The sequence below is a fragment of the Carassius carassius genome, chromosome 41, assembly GCF_963082965.1.
Source record: "Carassius carassius chromosome 41, fCarCar2.1, whole genome shotgun sequence".
Lineage (NCBI taxonomy): Eukaryota > Metazoa > Chordata > Actinopteri > Cypriniformes > Cyprinidae > Carassius > Carassius carassius.
The window spans coordinates 10,033,250-10,055,836 of NC_081795.1; the positions used below are offsets into that span (position 1 = coordinate 10,033,250).

General features: G+C 35.9%; 1 protein-coding gene across 1 annotated transcript; it reads right to left on the reverse strand.

Moving 5' to 3' along the window:
* Positions 1-14,341: 14,341 nt before the first annotated feature.
* LOC132123608 (T-box transcription factor TBX2b-like) lies at positions 14,342-22,587 on the reverse strand. Its single transcript, XM_059534361.1, has 7 exons — positions 21,287-22,587; positions 20,239-20,506; positions 18,989-19,135; positions 17,869-17,945; positions 17,534-17,700; positions 16,363-16,988; positions 14,342-15,799 (listed from the first exon to the last, which is right to left on the reverse strand). Exons 1-7 carry the CDS (start codon positions 21,646-21,648, stop codon positions 15,365-15,367), a joined length of 2,082 nt encoding a protein of 693 aa, XP_059390344.1. The 5' UTR covers positions 21,649-22,587; the 3' UTR covers positions 14,342-15,364.

Here is a 22,587-nt window from a genome sequence, read left to right on the forward strand (position 1 = left end):
ATAAATGTTTTAACAGATAGGCAACAGTTGAAAAGATTTTAAGTTAGCCAAAAGTGCCTATAATTTGAAGAATCACCCATGCTCGGACACAAACAGGTTGAACGTTATAGCTATGACCATATAACAATGTATTTTTTTAGTTCATATATCATAAGCTTTCTGTCATTTTCACAGTTTCGCATATTTGCTCCGCTTTATATAAGCTCGCATGTTTGAATGTAAAATCTATGAGGATTTCGTTTAAACGTCCTAGCATTTCCAGTGAAATATGGTTGCGGTTTTGGAGTAAATGGTTCGAAGCACGAGGCTGAAAGATCAGTAAATCACCTGCAGAAGTTCGAGGGCCGTGGGAGCCTGGACTTATATTTACTGGTGACATGACCGAATGAATGGCAACAGCCTGAAAATGTCCTTCTCAAACCTGTTTGTCGTTCTCGCCAAAGTAATTTTCCAAACAGGTTATGCTATCAGATAAGAATAAACGCAATAATAATGCACGATGGTTTTCTGTTTTAAGAGATATGCCTCAGTCATGGGTGTTATGATATTAGTTTGATCCTCCTATTGAGAGCAATTCCGGACGACACATGGGCCACTGTTCTTTCGTCTATAGGTTTAGACAAATGTTTAGATTTTTTTTTTAATGTTAATCTGTACAGTCCATCCTCATGAAAGCTAAAACATTTGCTCCACTGTGTGATTAGATATAGCCCAGGCCTACGTGTTTGATTTAAAATAAATTAATAAATAAAAATGCACCCTGCCGCTTGTAGAAAGTTTGTTATAAGTTCATTCTTGTTCAGTTTGTTATAGGTATGTTCGCTTCATTTCTAAACATTTTAGCTAATAGTTTAAAACAGACATAATATTAAATATAGCCTAATATAAATAACAAAACAATAATAATAATAATAGAACGGACTAATGTATTACTGTAATGAATCTGTTGTCTGTAGCCTATTTATTTTTTTTCCACGGTAGCCTACTCTCTTACGTTTTTATTGACAAATACAATAAGGATATTTTTTCATAAAATATTGCTGTAAAACAGTGTTTGCCCAGACATTCAGCCATCTTTTTTAATGTAGGCAATGTAAGCTGCAGCATCACGTTTACCAAAAGTCAAAATATCGGCTTTAATTCACGTGAAGGCCCCTCTGCTTTATTTGTCCCATTCGACTTCAATAATTAAAACAAAATCTTTATTCTTCTCTCTTTTTTTTTTTTTTTTTTTTTTTTGTCAATAAACTTATATATTGAAGCAGAATATATCGCCTACACTACAGTTTGTTTGAAATAAACATTAAATATGGCCTAGATGCACACGTCATTAATGGCTCAGTAAATCACAAAACATTTAATTCTTGAAATTGTTTCGTAACTGTGCTGGTCTATTTACTCGACTGTTACTGACATCTTGTCAGGTTTGAACAAAAATAAATAGCTTGATGTTTGTCTTATTTCACTACTAAATAAAATAATCTAAAAATGCATAGGCCTATAGGCTGGAAGCAGGAAAATATTCTCATGAGGAATAATAATTTTAGGCAGTAGCCTATTTAATTTCTTAAACCCCAGTGTATTAGCTACCGATATCACACGTGATTGAAAATAATTTGTCTTACCTCCACCTCACTGATCTTGATATACCTTCTGTGTGTGTGAACCTCAGGCTGAGATTCGCTCGAGAAGGGATCCTCAAGTAGGCAAGTTATACCTTAGCGTGCTATATAAGATGTCGCTATAAAAGGGATGATTTTTTATAGGGGATGAATTGAGCTGCCTTTCTGAAAGGGAATTTAAACTTCACTCACTCCCACCGTCACGTGGTATTGAAATTAGGAACAGCAGTAGGGTTACTGAGAGCAGGGTGTTATCGAATGGACAGTGAGCGATGCTCAAAACACGTTACAGTTGATGCCTTACCGTCAGACCGATAGCTTTTTTTTACTCTGCCTCCAGATAAATGTTTACCGTTAACAACGTCTATTATGGATGGAAACAAGGTGCTATAATAAATCAGTCATCTCATTTAATAATAAAAATGTGACGATCATTCAAAATTCATGCTGAAACCTTGATTATTGAAGGACATTTTAAATAATTTGGTCGTCGTTTTACAATATATGTTTTGTTCCTCGTGGCTTTACAGATTATTAGTAACCTACAGTTTAAAAAAAATAGAATGTTAACATATTTAATCGAATTTACCGTCAGTCGTTGGATATTCAAAGCTACGCAGTTAATTTAAGGTTTAAACTGACAAAATTATTAATACCTATATCTTGATTTTATCTTTTCTTTAAAAAAAAAAAAAGAGTATTTTCTATGGTGTCATTTGCAGACTTTGTGGTAGCCTAAGAATTATTTCTAAACTATAATTATTATTGAAAAATTTATATTACATTTATATGATGTAGCCTACATATGAATTATATTTACAAATTACATTTTTGAGAAAAATCTTATGATATTGTGTCATAAATTGCAATTTATTCTAAAAGCTATTTTTACTGTAAAAAGTAGTTTTTGTATATATTCTTATTTTTGTTGTTTTATTCGTTATCTGATTTATTATTATTATTATTATTATTATTATGTTCTTTATTTTTACATAATTCTTAATATAAAAATTGCTTGACTAAAGATTTTGAAATCAGATTTTAAAGAATACTGCTGTATTTCTGTCAGTTGAGTCAGTATCCCTGTGGAAGCATCAGTGAGTGATTAATGCGTATGGGAGTGCAGGCTCTTTTTCCTTAGAAAAACATTTGCCTGTATAATTGGTCATGGGCAAGAGGGGTCTCTGCTAATAAACAACAAAGAGTAAGGAGGCCAGAAAACCCCCTTTTCCTACATTTCTCTCTCCTTTTTTCCCTACTTGAAATCTTCTTTCAGTGCTGTACATTATGGTCTCAAATATTTCCAAAATCCTTCTTATCCTGCCCAGATCCAGTCTTTTCACACTGGTTTATACTGTGGTAACACAGTGACCAGTATAGTCTTTAGCATGAAATTATCGGAAGAGCATTATGTGCAGTTGGCTTTACACTAGGTACGACATTGTCTGTGCCTGGCGGCAGATAGAGAGTACAGAGCAGTGACATCACAATCGCTTCATAGTAAAACCTCTGACCGACCCGCCACCCTGGAACCAGCATAACCCCATACTGCCATAGTCATTAGCTCAGATGTCTGTGTGCAGTCAGAGTGTTTAGAATGCATGCTGTGTCTTTTCTTCCACCATTAGCCCTCTTCCTATAAGCCACATTCCTGTGTGAACACTTATATTTTCACAGTATAGCAAACTTGCCTGAATTTTTTTATTTATTTTTTTATTGTTTGATAAAGCGTTTGTTCAAAAAGTAATTATGAAAACAAACATTATACCATGCTTTTATGAGTAATTAAAAATTGTTTTAAACTTTTTTTTTAAGTTTAGATTTAACAGCCACACTCTCGGAAACAAATGTACAAAAGATTCCACTTTTCAAAAGGTATTTATGTATACTTTGGTATTCATGTGTACTGTTAAAGTATCTTTACAATACAAATATGAGGGAAATAACAATTTAAGGTACAAAGATTTACCTTTTTTTCTAAGGGTGCATAGGTTTTGAATTAGCATTTTTATATCCGAAATCAAGTCCTTTCACTGGTTAGTTTCCATCTTATCACAATTGGTTTAATAAGCATGTGTATTTCTTATGTATGCTGTATCCAGTGTTCTAATTTGTTTGTTTAACTGGGCAGTATTAATCTTATCACTATTTAATGTAAACCAGTGAGTTTTCCCAGGTATTATCAAATATTTATGAATTCTCTCATGAGCTGCACAGAATGCAACGTGATGTGTACCATCTGAACCTTGACATATCACTGATATATCACTAGTAGAATTAGTTAATGTTATAAGCCTTTGATATAAATATATACAGTACTTCACTGTAGTTTTGTGAGGTGTTGAGTCTTGAAATCTTTCCTCTTTATTTTAATTTCAGATTTCTATTTGATTTAACAAACATTAGGATTATATAATTAAGATAATTACATTCATTGTGTTTAATATATACAGCTCATTACTACTCATGACATCAACTGTCATGTAATATTAATATGGCAGTCACATGCGTCCTATGCTTGCTCTATTCATGCTGTTCAGCTACAGAGGACTAGATAAATTGCTTCTCTGTCGTTAGGCTAATGCAGCGCTGATCAGTGGGATAAACCATCTAACCACAGATGGTTTGGTTTTGCCTTAGACACAAAAGTATGGCCTTAAAATATATTTATACAACATTATTAGAACAGGTCTTTTTTCAACACATCAAGAAATACTGAATGTCCAATTAAGGAAAAGAGACTGATTGAGCTGGAGAAACAGGGTTCAAAACAGTGTGTTTGGATTAAGTCTTGCATTTCTAATCACTTATTTTGGTTGATTGTGCTATTTTATGTAATTAAAAGCATTTGAAAATGGTCAGGTCACATTTTATTTGTTTTATTAAGCTATTAAAAGTTATATTGCAAAAACTTATAACTTATAAGTTATCATGCAAGAACAAGAAGGAAAGTATTACAGTCTGAATGGTCAAGATTAATTTACAACAAATATTGCATAGTTAACTTTATCATTCTAAACTGACCTGGGACAAACCATAAATGTTTCAATTTTGGCCCCAAAAGTAAACTTTTATTTTAACTGAGCAAAATATTTTGTGCTCTTACACAAGCTGTGTTATTCATGACCTTATAACCTGAGGGTAAAAGAAAATAGGTGGGAAATGACCAAACAACCACTGTGGGCCATGTACTATAACTGTGTGCATACATATTCACATGGCAGCATTTCATTATCAAAAATGGACCGTTTATATACAGGATTTGCTTGAGTTGAAAGCTAGCAAAACATTGACCCAAGGCTGTCATCGAGTGAAGGTGCTGAAGTACAAATCTTTGTAAAAAGTGAATGGTTTATTTAGCCTCACACCCATTTTTAACTCACTGGGCACAACCTGTACACTGATAGACCTAACAGTATGATGATCTCATGTTTGCAATATGATGTAGTACAGATTGTTACTGGAAAACGAGCAGTACAACTTTGAGCTTTAAGGGAAACCAAATGCATGAACCTTTGCATTTTGTGGCCACAGTTTCCACCCTTTTCTGTTTAGGTGTATTTGTGTTAGCATTGCAGAAGTCTAAAGTTAGTTATAGCACTTTTTAAAACCATTAATTCTGCTCAGTGCTTTTGTGTAGCCAATGCTGAACGCAAACATGTTGGTGTACAACAATAGATCAATTTATAAAATATACTTTCCATCCTCCCTTCATTTCTACTTGCAGTACTTGTGTGACTTGCACAGGTGTCGTTCTCAAATGTTTCAGCACCTGTCAGCTACAGACAGAGTAATTAATCTTGTGCCTCAGTATTTGAATACAGCCTCAAGGAAAAGCCTGCACATGGGCCATAAGCACCGTTGCTTTCAAACAACAAACATTTGTGTATTCCTGCAGTATTGATTTGCAAAGTGGAAATGATGAATAGGGAAAGTTGGGAAGGGCATCATTCTAAAGAATCAACAAGTGCAGTCATATGTTTCCTGTTTCACTGAAAAAACATATTTGAATAGTCTGTTAGCATCACAATATGGCTATAACTGCAGCGGCAACCATATAAAACGACTAAGATTTCTTTCTAATGTCGTTTTATTGTATTGCAGAAATACTAATTAACTATATATATATATATATATACAGAGCTGGGTAGATTACTTATGAATTGTAATCAGTTACTGATTACAGATTACATGGTAAAAAATGTAGTCAGTAATATAATCTCTTAGATTACACATTTTTGGTAACGTAATCTGATTACTTTTGGATTACATTTAGATTACATTTGTGCTAACCCTCATTTGAAATCACATATATTCAGTTATCTTAATCTTGTACTTTTTTGAAAATATATTTAATATATATACATTTATTCACCAAAAAGAGCCACAATAGCTTCTTTTTCAAGTGCAATGTATGTACAGTTAATACTTAAAAAATATCTTTTTTTTTTTTGGCACAAATGTAATTTATTCTGAAGCAGTCTCATCAGTGCTCTATCAGGTATTACTTTAATCAATATATTTTTGATATTTTCCTTAAATTGATTGCTGTTACACTTTTTAACTTTATAATGGAAAATATTTTCCTAAACTGATTAAATGTAGATGTCTAAATTTATGTTGAATTCTTACATGTGTTTAATACATTAAATTAGAATAATAAGACATTATGGTTGACATTATTAAAATTAAACCAGTATCAACAAACTCCATCTGTCCAAATGCATAAATAATGTTGATTAACATTTTACTTTTTTGACATACAAAATATGAAATGTTGGAAAAATGTTTTTTTATATGAAATTTTAAATATGAAATTAAACCACCAGTAGGTGGTGACAAGTCACTTTCCTTAATGAGTGAATCATTGATTCAACCGATTCGTTCAAACAACTGATTCATTCAACAAATGAAGCAAGTGACCGTTTTGATAGATGGCTTACTGAATCATTGCTCGTTCAAAAATTAATCATTTAGTGTGTGTTGCTCGGAGATGCGCGGCTTTTCTGCTGTGGGTTTGCTTAGAACTAATTTTGTTTGAAATGGAGCAAAAACGATCCACATGTAAGTCAGTTAACATTACTTGTTTATTTAACTGAAGATGTGTAAAATCAATATCACATTTGCAATCGAACTGAAAGTCGGGTATAGGCTAAGCATCTCTCCTGGTCGTGTGATGTTGCACATATTATACAGAATATTTATATTTTTTCTACCTCAATATATTTGTTTCTTTGTGTGTGCTGTGTTGATTTCTCCGCGAGGCTGCACGAGCCTCAACTGACGCGACCTTGATACTATCAATACATTATCCGTTATAAGTCACCGTTTACACTGAAAGTAATAAAATCAGAATCATTCTCGCCAGATTGTGCTGCCCTAGTTATTGTTTGTTATTAAAATTTTGAACAGGTTACTTGTCCGGTCGGGCAAGTACAATTCTCTTTCACTTGCCCCTTCACAAAATCCACTTGTCCCGGACAAGCGTTAATGTCGAGCCTTGGCTAATATATAAAGACCATTTCCAGGTCAAATATTTCAACTCAAAAACACTTGAAGTGCATAAGGTAGTAGCTAATAATGAAGAAAAATCAACATTACAAAAAAATATTAAAGAACATGAAATTCCCAGTAGGCTAATAACTTTGCTAGGTCAAAGATTTCCATGGACAGCAAATTAATCCGTGGTAAGCAGATCTTACACTGAATATAGTGACTTTTTTCCCGTGTCTTGATTTAAAAATGACATGATGTCTGTACATCCAGTGATTAAAGGCTGCGTCCCTCTCCATTTTCCATTATCTTATTGCTGATTTCTTCTGAGCGCGATTATATGCTAACGATTGTATATAAAACATTATTAAACACTGTAGAGATAAATATATACGTGCATTTGTGTTGCAATAAAAAGCTATCGTTCAAAAGTGTGGCCTTTAGCAGTTGTTGAGTTTCAGTTGGCCAGAAGTCTAATTTCTGCTGTTTATTATGCTTGTCATTGTGAATCGGTTGATTAGTCATTTAGTGTCTTTATCACTTAGACTATCAGACATCACATGGCTCATGAGCAGTCATACTTCATGCTAATCACCAGCATCACAGCTGCTCTCTGACCTCTGACCATGTGACACGGGGCACGGGACTAAGTTTATTGGTACTTCAACTGCAGCTAATAGCTATATGTGGTCCTTAAATTGTGCTTTCAGTGTCCCACACATCCCAGACGATTTACAAGATTGACTCAAGAGGTTATAATGGTAAAGAAACCTGTTTTAACGTGGTTGTAATTATTCTTGCTGATGAACAACTAGCCTGGTAAAGTCAATTTCATTTACATTTTTAATGCAGGACTTAATTAAATCAAAGAGATACAATTTTTTTATTAACTATTGTATCATAAAATTCACAATAAAAATCTGTGTCACTGTTTGATATATTTTTACATATTGTAATCTACTGTTAAAAATATTGTGTTCATAGTTGAGTGGGGCCTGTTGTGTTTTAACCGACATGGCGACTTAATTGAGACAAGTTAGTAGTAATAATGCGTATTAACCTTAAATAATTTACTTTAGACACCTTATGTGATAGCATTTATTATAATGTGTGCTTAATATATTTGCTGTTTCTGCTTTGGAATCATTCTCCAGATGAATCCTGTCAGGGCATGCTGGTATAGACACTCTCTACCTTAGGGTTTATAATATCATTTACAAACAGTCATATCACAGGATATAATCCTAAAAAAACAGAGACCCTTAAAATGACCCTTGACATTGACCTCCCACATTTTGCTCCAGTACTAATGACCCTGGTTTGTCTTCTCTATGCACACATCAAAGGCATTATCATCTCTGACTCTGACACATGTAAAAAAAAAAAAAAAAAAAAATTGAGAGAGAGAATAAAAAGTTGAAATGTTTGTGGTATTTTTTTTCACAAATGAAAAATTAGCAGGCTAAATAAACATCCCAGAAACTACACTACAAGAAACAAAAAAACAAGAAACTACAAGTCTGGGTCAGACATACAAATCCCTTTTTAACTTCTTCTATTGTGGTGGGATTCTGGAGCCACTCTGGTGACTTATAGGTGAAATTCATTAGTCTCTTTCTGTTGGACTAGCACTGACAGATTCAGAAAATGAAAGTATATTTACAATGTGATCAGAACCGTTTGAGTGCCCCAAAAGAGGTTAGGATTGGTAAAGAAAATTGTTATGAGGCAGAACTGTTTGATTTGCACAAAAAATGAAAGAAACGTTAGGAGGTTATTGTGACACCTAGTGGTTGTTTTTTATACTGTATAAATGGTGAGCTGATTGTTTTCTACATAGTGACAATGCACTGGATCCAGAGGAGAGGAAGGCCTTTTGAGGTCTGTTCAGTGGACGTTATGTAACTTCACAATATTAAATTGTTCACAGCAATAATAACGTAATTAATTAATAAACGATAAAAAACTGAATGTTTGAGTGATATTAATGCCAATGTGATAAATCAGTTTTTTTACAAAAAATTTTTACAGCACAATGATTGGATCCTGTCCACCTCATTAAAAGTCTCTCTCTCTCTCTCTCTCTCTCTCTCTCTCTCTCTCTCTCTCTCTCTCTCTCTCTCTCTCTCTCTCTCTCTCTCTCTCTCTCTCTCTCTCTCACATGGAAAGTTAAATGCTTTGTGATTTCTTCCTATAGACTTTTTGGACTTTTAATGGATACAAAATTATTATATGAATTTTGAATAGTACTTGTGTATTGTTTTCTTGTAATATATAATATATTCTCAGCTCTCTGTCCTGGTAATTGCCACTAAATTTTTTTATAATCTCTACCTTTTATTATAAATTGCTTTAGTAAGAAAGCATGCACCTAGAACATAAATGTAGACATATAATATTACCAATGCTTATGTTCATTAATATAGAATCCAGAAGGTGGCGATGTATCCCTTATTCAGATTTTATTTATTCTACTTGATCAAAAAGTGATTTGTGTGTTAACAGAATGCCTTTGAAACACACTGAAAGAATACTTGAGAACAGAGAAACTCACCATCACCCTTTATAAAAGCAGTTTGTATGAGAATGAGGCTCCTTCACAAGATCTACACAGACTCTGACAGCTTCACTCAAGCTTGAAAACTTTAACGAGGAGGTGTGATGACAATTACATGCTTGTCCTGAGCGCTGTGATATTTTAAAAAATCCATCAAATCACTTTTTCTTACCTGATACATAATGAAAACCACTGCTCCTCACCACCAACGTTCAGAGAGAGAATAAAACTTCATAGGTTGTCACATTTTTACTGTATTTAATATTTTTTCATGGTAATTTATTTTATTAAAAGTCACTATCTTCTCATCTTGGCTAAAGTGATGCTTGTTTAAATTTTCACTGTTATTGCCTAGAAAACAAAAAGGTACAGTTCACCAAACAAACATAGAGTGTTATCACATTATATGGGGCAAGATGTTATTAAACAGCGTATTATAGGCCTATTATTAAGTGAATCAATTATGAAGAAAAATACAATTCAGCAACAAAATTTAAAGAAATATCGAACCATTTGTTTGGCTAGCACATTTTGTAGTTATTAAACTGTACAAATTTACATTAAACATTACATTACATTAATTAAAATATGTGACACAAATACTTGTGCTTTAAGTTAAAATACACATTCATTATACATTCATATATTATATAGTTGATCTGAATGTATCCAAGTGTGGTTTTATTGTGTTCACTTGTTTACCCAACAGATATGTCAAAAATATGATATTGGAATTTTTAAATCCACAAAATATATTTTAATTTAAATATATTCTGATCGATTCTAAAATCAGTATTAGGTGATGGTGTTTGCTCACCTTTATTATTTTTGTATATTAATTATATGATTAAATTTAGAATAATTGTATATGTAGAAAAGTGTTTCAAAGTCAAATATTAGTATGAACCGACATAAGCCTGCGCACAAGTGTGACAGACTGTATGTTCTTCTTTAAATAAATAAATAACATAAACCAGTAGAGACTGATCATGTGCATGTAAGCTAAAATTCTGATATAGTACTTTTATTATTTTAAATAGCAATAAGCCTGAAAAGTCTTTCTTGCTCTTATTTATGTAGTATTTCTGGGGATCATACAATACAATGATATCAGCAACTAGTCATCTCAACCCCTCAGTGCCTTCATAGATTTTCAAACTTCTCAGTGTTCAATTTCAGCTTCTGCTGCAGATCAGATAAAAAAAAAAACTGACTACTGTGAACAGCCCAACATTGTCAATGGTCCTTTTGTCTGTTTTTTTTTTTTATTTATTTATTCTTCTTTCGTTAATATAAAAGAAACAACTAGTAATTGGCTTCTATACGTAATGTCATTTTCGGGCTGTGTGCTTAAGATTCGGTCCTTCTCACTTTCTGATTTGGTTGACTAATATATGGGATTAGATCTCTGCCACAATTCTGCATGCGAAAGATCTTGTTTTGAGTGCGCAAAAGTGTGTTTTGTGGAGAAAATGTCTGTCTTGCAAAGAAAAAAGTATTTTTATGTGCATGAAAATCTATTTTGCATTTAAAATAAGTTTTTTGCGCATGCAACATTTCACTAGCTTGCTCACCTGATGCCCACCCTCAGTGCTCTCTAAATGCCAATGATTCCATTGCTCAACACAACCCAGCTTTACAATATGCCATAATTACAGCCAATCAGAGACGAGGCTGTTAAATTTTGATTGGCTGCCTTGACAACCAATCACAACATTCTTTGCATTACAGCAGAAGAAAAATACAGTGCATGCATAATTATTATGCAAGTTGTTATTCTGATCATATTTTTTTCCAAGCACATTTTACCACTTCCAAACAACATCAATCTTAATAACTACTATTAATCTTGTATTTAATCATTTATAATTGATATATAATTGTTCGTGAAGACTGGAAGTGGAAAATGTCTTATATTCAGCTGTGCATAATTATCAAGCAGATTTTCTTTTACAGATAAAATGAGCCAAAAAAAAGAAGGATTTAAATAAAAAAATATTAAATGCCCATGAGAAATGTTCAAAACTAATGCTATACTTGAAATTGCAAAGTTAATGCATAACTATTGGATCGCAAAATGATCAGTGGGTCTGCAGGGTCAGTCAAAAACATGTTGAGAAGAAAAGATGGATGTTAACTGCAAAAGAATTAGGAATTAAAGTGAAGAATTAGGTGTAAAATCACCAGGAACCATTTAGTCTCCATTTTCCAGAAACTGAAGCCTACATTGAGTCTCCAAGAGTACAAGGTGTCAGGTTCTCAGAGAAAAATTACCCCTACTTAATAAGAATCACATACTGAAGTGTAGTAAAATACTTGAAGACTGCTTTTGTATATAAAACTGATTTTTATCTCTAGAAGATAGCCTGCTTAATCATTTTTCACTTCCAGCTCTTATAAACTATTATATATCAGTTACAAGTGATTAAATACAAGATTAATAGTAGTAATTAAGACTGATGTTGTCCACTTGCATAATAATTATGCATCCACACTGTATTTTCACTCTTCTGCTGTCATCGGTAATGCAAGGAGTGTTGTGATTGGTTGTCAAGGTAGCCAATCAGAATTTAGCAGCCTTGTGTCTGATTAGCTGTAATTATGTCATATTGTAATTCTGAGTTGTGTTGAGCAAGCCAGCTAGAGATCACAGAGGGTGGACATCAAGGGAGCAAGCTAGGGAAAGTTACAAATGCAAACATCCAAACATGTATTTTAAATGCAAAATTGATTTTTGTGCGCTCGAAATACTTATTTTCTTTGCAAGACGAACATTTTCTCCACAAAACTCAGATTGCGAATTCGCAGAATTGTGGCAGATGTCTAGCCTATAGGCCTACCCATAGGGACTTAAATCTAACTATATAAACACTTCGCTGGTTTTGTCTTGTACCAGAACCGTAATTGCTTGTCATCGCAGTCTATTGATTGGTCATTGACTGATTAGTTTGGACAAAGAGTTAGGTTGCGTTGTTCGGTCTGTTAATTGAATATAACAATGGCCCCTTAATGAAAACGAGGGATTGGGGTTATTGCACGAGAAGGAAAAGAAGAGAAACAAGGGGGGATCTCTAATTAGGAGCTGAAACTCTCGTGATCTGTCCCTTTGTACACGGGTGTGGGGAAGCTGCTCGGCCGGCAGGCAGGCGACAGACGCCGGTTGCTGGACAAAGGGCTGTCTGCTGCCAAAGTGGCTGGGCGTCCAAAATCTCACCCTCCCTAACCTCCTATCCGCAGCCTTTAACCCTTTCACTTTAACATGAGAGTAGTTTACCCCCAATATTTCATCTCTGCTGTACATCTTATCTACTCATTACTGCTTACCAACCTAAACAACGTTCTGGGCGCGCTCAAACCATTAATGGACGGTGCCAAAAAGCGCAAAACGTATCTGGGTCGTTGAAGGAAAGGAGATGGGGAGAGTCGATGGTAGTTCTGCTTCCGAGTCAAGCTCTGGCTGTAAATAGTAGCCTACTCGTACATTGCAGTTCTACGACTAAAATTAGGCTTATTGTACTCCACAGGACACACTAGAAACGAGGATTCAAATTAAGACCTCTGGTCTTTGTACCATGATGTATTATTATTATTATTATTATTATTAGCCTTGTTGTTATTAGCCTTATTATAATTAGTCAGATTGGCGTATAGCCTATACATTAGATTATAAATTATAAGTTATCATAGTGAATATTTCGCCTGGTGGTAAATTGACACTAATGAACATAAGTCGCGTTCACTCAACATAACAGTAAGCAGCATCAGCACATTTTTACACGTCATCTTCTCACAGAAAATAAACAAACTCTAACACTGTCATTATTTCACTTTTTATGGATTAATATATAAATAAAAGTTCTTCAAATTAGTAGGCTACATGTGCACTATTTTTTTTAAACAATTTTTTAGAGTGTGTTATTATTATTATTATTACAGTAACCTATATACAACCTATATAGAACATTACGTTGCTATTGCTGTTAATATTTTTATATTTTAGGTCTGTATGTGTTGCAGTTGTATATTGCTTTTCAATAGTCTACTCTTTTTCGTGTAAAAATAATAATAATAATAATAATAATAATAATAATAATAAATAACCAAAATAGTATGCAGATGCCTATAAAGGCCTAAAAAAAACAACTACCTTTGTAGAGGTCACTATCTTAAAATCACTTTGATGTTGATGAGGTGTAAAATAATCCGGAACACGACAGAGGGCGCAGTAGCTTTTGCTTTGGTTAGGCTGATATGCTACATTTTGTAAAAACCCTTTAAAAACCATGATTAAATTGTAAATAATTCTGCGAAGGCTATTATTTTCTACTTATTTTTCCTTCCAAAACATTATGTTTATTGTTATTACATGCGATCAGTAATCACAAATACTGGCCAACATTTTTTTTCTGCTTGCATGTTGCAATTATCAAATACCTTTCTGCTTTTTTTCATATATATATATATATATATATGTGTGTGTGTGTGTGTGTGTGTGTGTGTGTGTGTGTGTGTGTGTGTGTGTGTGTGTGTGTGTGTGTGTGTGTGTGTTATAAAAAATATTTTCAGTGACCTGTTATAAGTCAGTATAGGCTTGCTCGCTAATACATAAATTATCTGTCATTAATAAGAGTGCAGCTTGAGGTAACGTAGTGTCATAAATGTAAACATATTTAAACATGTTGATTTTTTTATTGAAATTGTGAACGAATCCTACAACAACAACAACAGAAAAATCCGGACAGCCAGCACAACGGGACACGTTCATATATTTCTTTATATAAACTCAGCTCAAGAAGAGGAATGTGGGTCTCTTCTGTTGGAGTACATTAACCTGAGGCTTCCCAAACCTTGCGAGTCCCGCAGCGTGGTAAGTGTTTTTACAGCGACTGCTACAATGCATTGATGGCACACGCTTTCATTACGTGTCACAGGCAGATTAAACAGCAACGCATCACAGATAGGAAAACCCATCCAAACAACAAACGCTATAGCTTTCATTTACAACAACCAAAGTGAAAAAGGGGGAAATGCAACGAGTTAAACTCTAAATATTATGTACACGCAGATGTACAGCTTTGAATAAATTAATACCAATTTGCATATTCTTAGGTCCTTGTAGCTTATTTACAGAATTAGGTTTCTTTTATTAATAATTACATTAAATAGTTCAGGTATAACTGCCTGTCGAATTTAACTAACGTCCAACTGTCATTTCAATCCCTTTTCAAATATCCTTTTTTTTTTAATTTTTCTTCGTTTTTTCTTTTCCTTTTTGGACATAGCTTGGAAGTTTTCATTCTACAGATTTTATGTGAATCACCATTTGGATATTGCAACCAGCAGTGATCCTACTGACGTTACGCGAAAAATGATTTTATTTGTAAATTCCTTATTCTATCTTTTCTTTTCTTTTTTTCTTTTTTATAAGATTTGTGTGGTCTTGTCAGCATGTTCTATAAAGAGTCCATTACACCGTAGATTGTCTTCGCAGCACTTCCTACGCAGACCTCCATCACCAAGAGCACAAAGTCCAACGTTTTCTTTGATTAATTTTTACTTTGACTGCTGTTTGATTTTTTCCACTCCAGTCATCCATGCGCAAAAATTGCGTAATGAAATGTATCGCAGAGAACCCTTAATAAAATCCTCTGGTAATTCAAGTCATTCCCTGGATAGGTTTGGGGGTGCTTGATCACTTGGGCGAATCCCTAGGTGAGGAAGTCTCCCGCTGACTCTCTAGGCCGCTCACTAGTCTCTGAATGTTCTGAAGTTCATTGATGGATTCCTTCATTGTTGTTTTAGGTGAGCCGTTTCTCTGACTCGCCCCAGATTTGTGAGCAGGCACAGGACTCGCTTCCCTGCTAGCGCATTTAGACGATTCGGATGAAGGGTTTAGGCCGCTTGGAAAACCGGTGCCGAGCAGGTTTGTGCTTTGAGAGATCGACACGGGGAGTTGGTAAGGGTTGAATCTCAGTCGAGAGCGCGTGGAGCTGCTCAGAAACGGGTTCCTGGAGAGCGAGGAGGCCGTGCTGCTGTTCACCGGAAGGGCGGAGGCCGCTGCAGCTGCCGCGGCCATGTAGGTGTAGGGGTACGGGAAAAGTCCACCGAAGGTTGGCATCGGAATGCCCTGTAATAAGAGACATTCGTTAGCGACTTTTTAGCACACCGAACATGCAACATTTTGAAAGCTGAGAGAGACAGAATTTGGACCGATTATAATGCCACCTGTTCGCAGCCCATCTGATTTCAATGGCAGGCGTATTTACTGACTTTTAGGGCGCTAACTTATTAATTATTTCCGATTATGACATTTTAGGAAACTGAAAATCACAAAGATGAAACAAAATTGTATTACGATGATTATTGTGTTACCACAAATCATTTTTAAGGAAATCATACGCATTTGCATGACATTTTTAAATCAATATATGACTTATGTATTCAATGGCTGAAGTCTTATTTGTTAAAGTTTTATCAATTTATTTATATATTCTATATCCGTAATGTAGAAAATATTTCGACAGCCATTATTACGATTTTAACAACCACATGCATGCAAAATCAAAAGCATCTCAGCAAAACGATCTCTAGATGCAACCTATAGCCTGTTTACACTCACGTGCTTCCATAAGACAGTGTATATCATGGCAAAGGCCTAGATTTACATTTTAATGGCGAAAGTTCCCTTACCTGAGAGGCAAGCATGTGTTGAGACAGATGAAAGGGAAAAGGACTCGGGTTGTTTCCAGTTCCCTGGGCTGACAGACCTCCATTCTCCAGGCCACCAGCTCCTGATACTGAAGCCAATAGATGTCCCATACCCATGGCTGAAAACGCTCCAGGTGCCATTGCAAATTGTCCGGGGTGGAATAATAGAGGTTGTCCGGTGTTTAGTGGGTTAAAGAACTGTTGACTGTGTAGGCCAGAAAGCGCCAAACTCTGAAGGTGCCCTGCCCCAAAATGTGAAGGACTCTCTGTCTGTACCATTAGAGGAGAGATGCTGTCTTTACTGCCGCTAAGACCACCGTTTTCCGTGGCCTTCTTCGACAAGTCTGTGTCTTTCCTCGGCCTGTTCTCTTGTTTGTCTTTCTCCAAGTTTCTTATGCTAAATATAGAATCGCTAGATTTTCGGGAGTCCGGATAATCGTCTTTCTTCTCTAGAACAGGCCTCTCCAGCTCCCGGTCCAGCTCCCGGTCCCGGTCCTCACATGTCGACCTGAAAGGAGATGGGGGTTCTGGTCCAGGACTGCTGGAGCCCCCACACTGTTCATCTTGGTGGTCCAATTCGTGCTCACTGTCAGTGCATGTTTTCTCGTCTGTGGTAAAAATAAATAAATAAATAAAATAAAATAAACTTTTTCGTTATCCATGTTCATAACGAAATTAAATAGCCTATATAGTAAAGTAGGAAACTACTTAGGCCTACATGTCCAGTAGGCCTATATGCCATATTTCATAACGCTTGACAGTCGAACGACTTTTTTGTACACTTTATAATAATTTTTAAATGTATTGCTAAAATAATGTGTAGTAGGCTAACTATGAGACCAACTGAAAATAAATGCGATGAAATATGTAAATGTTCGGCTTAGTTTCAGGCTTTATGTGAATATAATTCCAAGGGGACGTTATGTGTTGCTCCAGACGGATTCGTCTTATAATTTGTTTGAGAAATTAATTTTATCAGCACTTTGTTTCAGTATAAATGCTTTATTAAAATGTCATTGTCAATTATTAAAATATACTTGAAAAACGCTCAAGGCATAATACATAGGATTGTAAATGATATGACACTTAGGCATGTTTCCTCTCAGTGATCTTGAAGCATAGCAATATCATTTATTCATAGATTTAGATCTACCTCTGCTACTTCGGTTAAATATAAGTGGGCTTGAAACCGGTCCAGGTGAATGACCACCATCTCTGCCGGTTGTGTGTTCGCTTGAGGAAGCATCAGAGTCCGCGCCATCACGGTCCACTTTACACTGATCCTCATACATGCGTAATGATGGAAGGGTCAGCTGTTTCCTATAACACAAATTCAATAAAAATTTGGAAATATGACCTATTGACCCACACTACACAGTAAAATGAATGAATAATAAATCCCTTGAAATAAAAACATATTGCTAGGTTTTGAATCCGGATCCTCGCCTATTTTACATTGCGTAATAATGTGAAGGTTTCAAAACCTACCTTTTTTCCCTTCTTCCATTCCCTGTGTCTCTGAAGCCTTTGGCAAAGGGGTTATTATCAATCTTCAGCTGTGTTATCTGAATGCAAAACAAAATAAATGTAAACATGTAAATGGATGCATATTATAGCTTATTTATAATTTGTTCGTACATTATTAATACAATGACACAGCGGCAGTCTAAGGGTATTCAAATATTATTAATCGCAGTAGTGGTATTGTTATCAATGTTATGCTGCACGAATTCAAAGCTACAAGTAATATAATCTTGCTTGAAAAGCAAAGCCATTATATGTGGTGTGATCACCAGTTATTATCCCAACACCGTTAAACAGACTACTTTAGAGTGATCATTTTAATTATTAAAAATGTTAAATGAAAAAGATCAAATCACGATCCCCCTGAGAAAATTCCACGAGTAAATATTTTTCATTTGTCAAACTGGTAGTCTCTACAGCACAACAGAGAGAACAAGAGAGGCGAACTAGATGAGTGACGCCGACCTGCTATCAATAATTAATAGTGTGGTTTGAACCATTGCCAGTTTTTACAAGTTCCATGAAAATACAGAGCGATGTAACAGAACGATTTTCGTTGTGCCCAAGTGATTTGGACGCTGTAGGCTATAAATTCAAGAGAAACCAAGGCCTTAAAGTTCATAGATTGCTAAACTAGATGGCCTCTGCTTTTTGCGTTTAGTAACTGACACGCTTTGATTGCTGAGCCTCAGAGTGTGTAGCTCCTGGACAAACCGGCGAGCTTAAGTGCCTGCTAATCGATTGTGACTCTATGTCATAAACTTTACGATACCGACAAGCTCACTAGGCCCCTCGGACACAGAATACAATTAACATGAGCAGTAGCTCGAACCTGGAAGCAGCACTGGACAGAAGGACTTTACATTTTTGAAAGATACGCCTTTGCATTCACGTACTCAAAATAATGCTTCTATAAATTCTACTCCTCTTAAGTGAACATTAGCTATCAATCCGATCAAACTGAGAACATGCAAAACGCATCCTAGATGAAAAGCAATGATACGAACATGTAAAGTTGTATATAGTGCACATCTATAAGGTCCACAGCACGGCTGCTTAAATTCGTCAAAATATGGGCACATACCTTGTCATTTTGATAAGCTGTGACAGCAATAAAATCGGTCTCAGGAAAAACATATGTCCTGAAAGTGCTGTACGGAAGCTTCAGAATATCGTTTGCTCTCACAATATGGAACCTGGGCTGGTATTTATGCATTGAATTCAGGATGGTCTAATGAGAAGGAGAGGAAGAGGAAGAGGAATGGAAAATTAGTGCGTGTCAAAATTATAATCAATTCAAGTCATTAGTCTTTAAAATCGTTTTAGACAATAACTACCGCTTAATATATGCTGTAATAGTGGAATATTGTTTTTGGGTTAAATCACAACAAGCCTGTGCCGGTGGCAGGTAGACAGAAAACATTTACGCGGACATGCAACGAGTTATTCGGTGGTGCTATCATTATAACACAAATTAAATCTGAAATAAAAATAGTTTCTCAATTGTACAATTTAAGGAAGCAAATTGTTTACTACAACAGTGTGATGATGAACACACACACAAAATGTATTTGTATGTATTTTTTATTTGACTGTTCAAATATCAAATGGTTGTGCTATGCATGTAAATGTTTCATTTGTTTCCAGTCGATTTGTTTGCTAGTCGAGTAAGGGAGCAGGTCACACACACTATATTTGACTGCATGATCACGTATAGTGTATTGGTTTTTAACACTGTTCATTGAAGACTGCACAGGTCGCTTTACCTATGCAATTTGTTGGTGCGCTCACTCAAAACAGCCCAAATTACACTTTCACTGTTGCTATTTGTAAACTGATTCAAGGTCTCTCCGGTTCCTGTGACCTAATTTTTTGTCACTTCCACCCCCTCATAAAAATTATAGCGCTCTGTGGCTATCATAAACAATAGAAGTATCAGTGGCCAAGAAACAACTCAGGATAAAGTAGCTATTACATTACATAACCAAGCTGTCAATGTCATCATTAATAATAACGAATAGAATTAAGACTTAGTACCCCAAATCTGGTTTATAAGCTTGCCGAAACAATGAAAGAGATCAAAGTAGCGACAATAAAGAATTGCATGGCCCTAAGAAATTAAGGAAGCTAAAATTAACATTTTAGAACATCCATAATTCACTTCGTCTAGAAATAAACAGAGATGTTGTAAGCGTGTCCAGTCATTGCGAGCGTATGCATTACAGCCCACAGATGGCAGTAAATTTATATTTATATATTACACAGCAACACACGATTACAACAGGCCTACATGCAACACACAAAAACGTGCTTTTAAAAAAATGTGTTACTTACAAATCCATGTTTGTCCGAAATGTTGTTGGTTAACTTCAGTTTATGAAAAGCAACAGGCTTAGCCATCCATTGTTCCCCTGTAGCTGGGCTATCCGGGTGTATATACATTCGCTTTGGCATCTCCGGGTCGGCCTTCCCCGCGACCATCCAGCGAGAGTTGTGGAACTTGTAGCGGCAGTCGTCGGCAGCCACAATATCCATTAATAGAATATACTTCGCTTTTTTATCGAGTCCATTTATGCGGACCTTAAAAGGTGGAAACATTCTCCTGTAGAAATAAGAAAAATATTTTTTCTTCCTTTGCATGTGTGGGCAACGTTTTAAAAACACAACTAAATACTATTTAAACGTTTTCAGTTCTATGTTTATCCTAACCAGATTTATTAAGTAAAACAACCGCATTAAAAATATAGGCTGTGTTCAATAAATATTAACATTTCACTTGGCTGCAGATAATTTTGCTCGCCGCAAGACTTAAATCTTCCGTGAAACTTGCAGGTTATTTACATAAAATAGTTAATTGTCACCTCAGTGCATAAGCACACCAAGAGGGACATTTCTCTTTACGAAATGCATGAAAGCACGGTTTAACTGTGCCACACCGTGCCTTGAAAGTCAATATTTGTTGATAATAATAGAGGCAACAAAAAAGCCTCAGCTATTTTCCTTTTGCTAGCCACAGAATATGCCTCGCTTGTACTTTTCCCATTTTGTTTTCATAAGTCAAAAGAGAAGATGAATCGTTAAGGTACACATGTTCTGACAGTAAGACATCCATTTCTACAGTTTCTTTGACATCATAATTAGGTCAGCCAGTTCAGTGCGCAAGACATTAATAGGAGAATAAAGGGGAAATGACTTATGAGAGCGACGAGCAAAATACAGATTTAATAATGCATTTCCTGGGCCTGCTAAACTACTCTGCTATCGACCTAAGAAACCTTTTCAATTTATTGTGAAATATAATGTGAAACGCTGAGTGCATCATATTATTCCCTCGTATAAAAACTGAAACAAAAGACTAAGAACAGAGCGCATGTGAACTCACCTGCCAGATTTCGTAATAACCATTTCTGTTCCTATTTTGTGGAACTGGTCCCATAGATCCTTCGCTTCCAGTGTGACTTTTGGATCGTCTTCAACCTCTTCCTCTTGCTCCAGGCTCTTAAGACTGCGAAGATGAGCTGCCTGATGATGGTGACTCAGAGCCTGATGGAGCCCAGCCTCCGCGACTCCGGCGAGAGTGTGGTCCGGGATCGGCTTTGTGAGAGCCCCGGGAGGCAAGGTCAGCGTCGGGAAGAAGGAGGGTTGCGCGGCCGCGAGAAAAGCTGACATAGGAAAGTCGGTTGGCCGGTGAGCGTGGAAAGGGTGGTAAGCCATCGCAGTCCCTGTAAAAACTGGATCTCTCATCAGTGCATCCAACAATCGTAGTGAAAAATATATATATTTAGTGGTGTTCTCTGGCAAAAGCAGCGCGTATCCACACGATAGATTGTCTCACTACGAGGAGGAAAAGCGCAGCAAGGCAATTCTGGCAAAATCTGGATCGCGAAAAGGCAAGCAAAGACAGTGGTAAGGATCTTCCACTTTAACTCCCGTAGCTGCTAGTTTCCACGAAGTCCCCGTAATAATATCAGTCAAAGTGAGCGCAACGACACTTTGAAGGCAGATTTGGGGATTCCTGTTCTCCAGCAGTTGCTCTCATAAAAAGATTACCCTATCGATGCGGATGTCCATTCAAGCGCAGTCATTCTACGCCGACACGGAGTTGAAATGGTTAGATCTTGCTCTGTCCACTGTACAACTGTAACTATCTCACATGTCCTTCCTGCTCTGATCCCAGCACTAATGAACCAAGCCCCCTTGATTGCTGATTTTACGCTTTCTGGACCAATTGTGGGCCTCCATAGGCGTGGTTTTGACAGCTCCGGCCAGACTCGAGGAGAGGGGGTGGACAAGAAGGTGTCGGAAGCATTAGCAGTAAGAAAACATGTCAACAGAATAAAATATTAACCAATGACAGAAAAGATCGGGAAATCCCACCCCCGTCTCCAAGCCAAGAAGCGGGTCAGCCCTCAGTGCTTAGCCGGTGGTGACTGCACCTCGGTCGGCTTACGCTTTATAATTACGATCCCTCCTTGTTCGTGGAACAAACTCACTCTTCGATACACTGAAAACTAGGAATTAAGATTATTCACGTGTAAATTAAAAAATAAATATATATATGCTTTCCACATTTTAAAACATAAATTGAGGATAACTTTTCGCAATATAGTCACTAAAAATATCAGAAACACACCAAATGGCGTTTATCTTTTCGCTGTTCATGTCAAAGTGACGTGTACGAGT

Coding starts and splice junctions, on each gene's coding strand:
- LOC132123608 (XM_059534361.1), bottom strand. CDS start 21,648: ATGAGAGATCCAGTTTTTACAGGGACTGCGATGGCTTACCACCCTTTC. Junction 17,946..18,988: donor CAGCTTATCAAAATGACAAG/GTATGTGCCCAT, acceptor TTTTGCATTCAG/ATAACACAGCTGAAGATTGA. Junction 16,989..17,533: donor ATTTAACCGAAGTAGCAGAG/GTAGATCTAAAT, acceptor TTTTTACCACAG/ACGAGAAAACATGCACTGAC.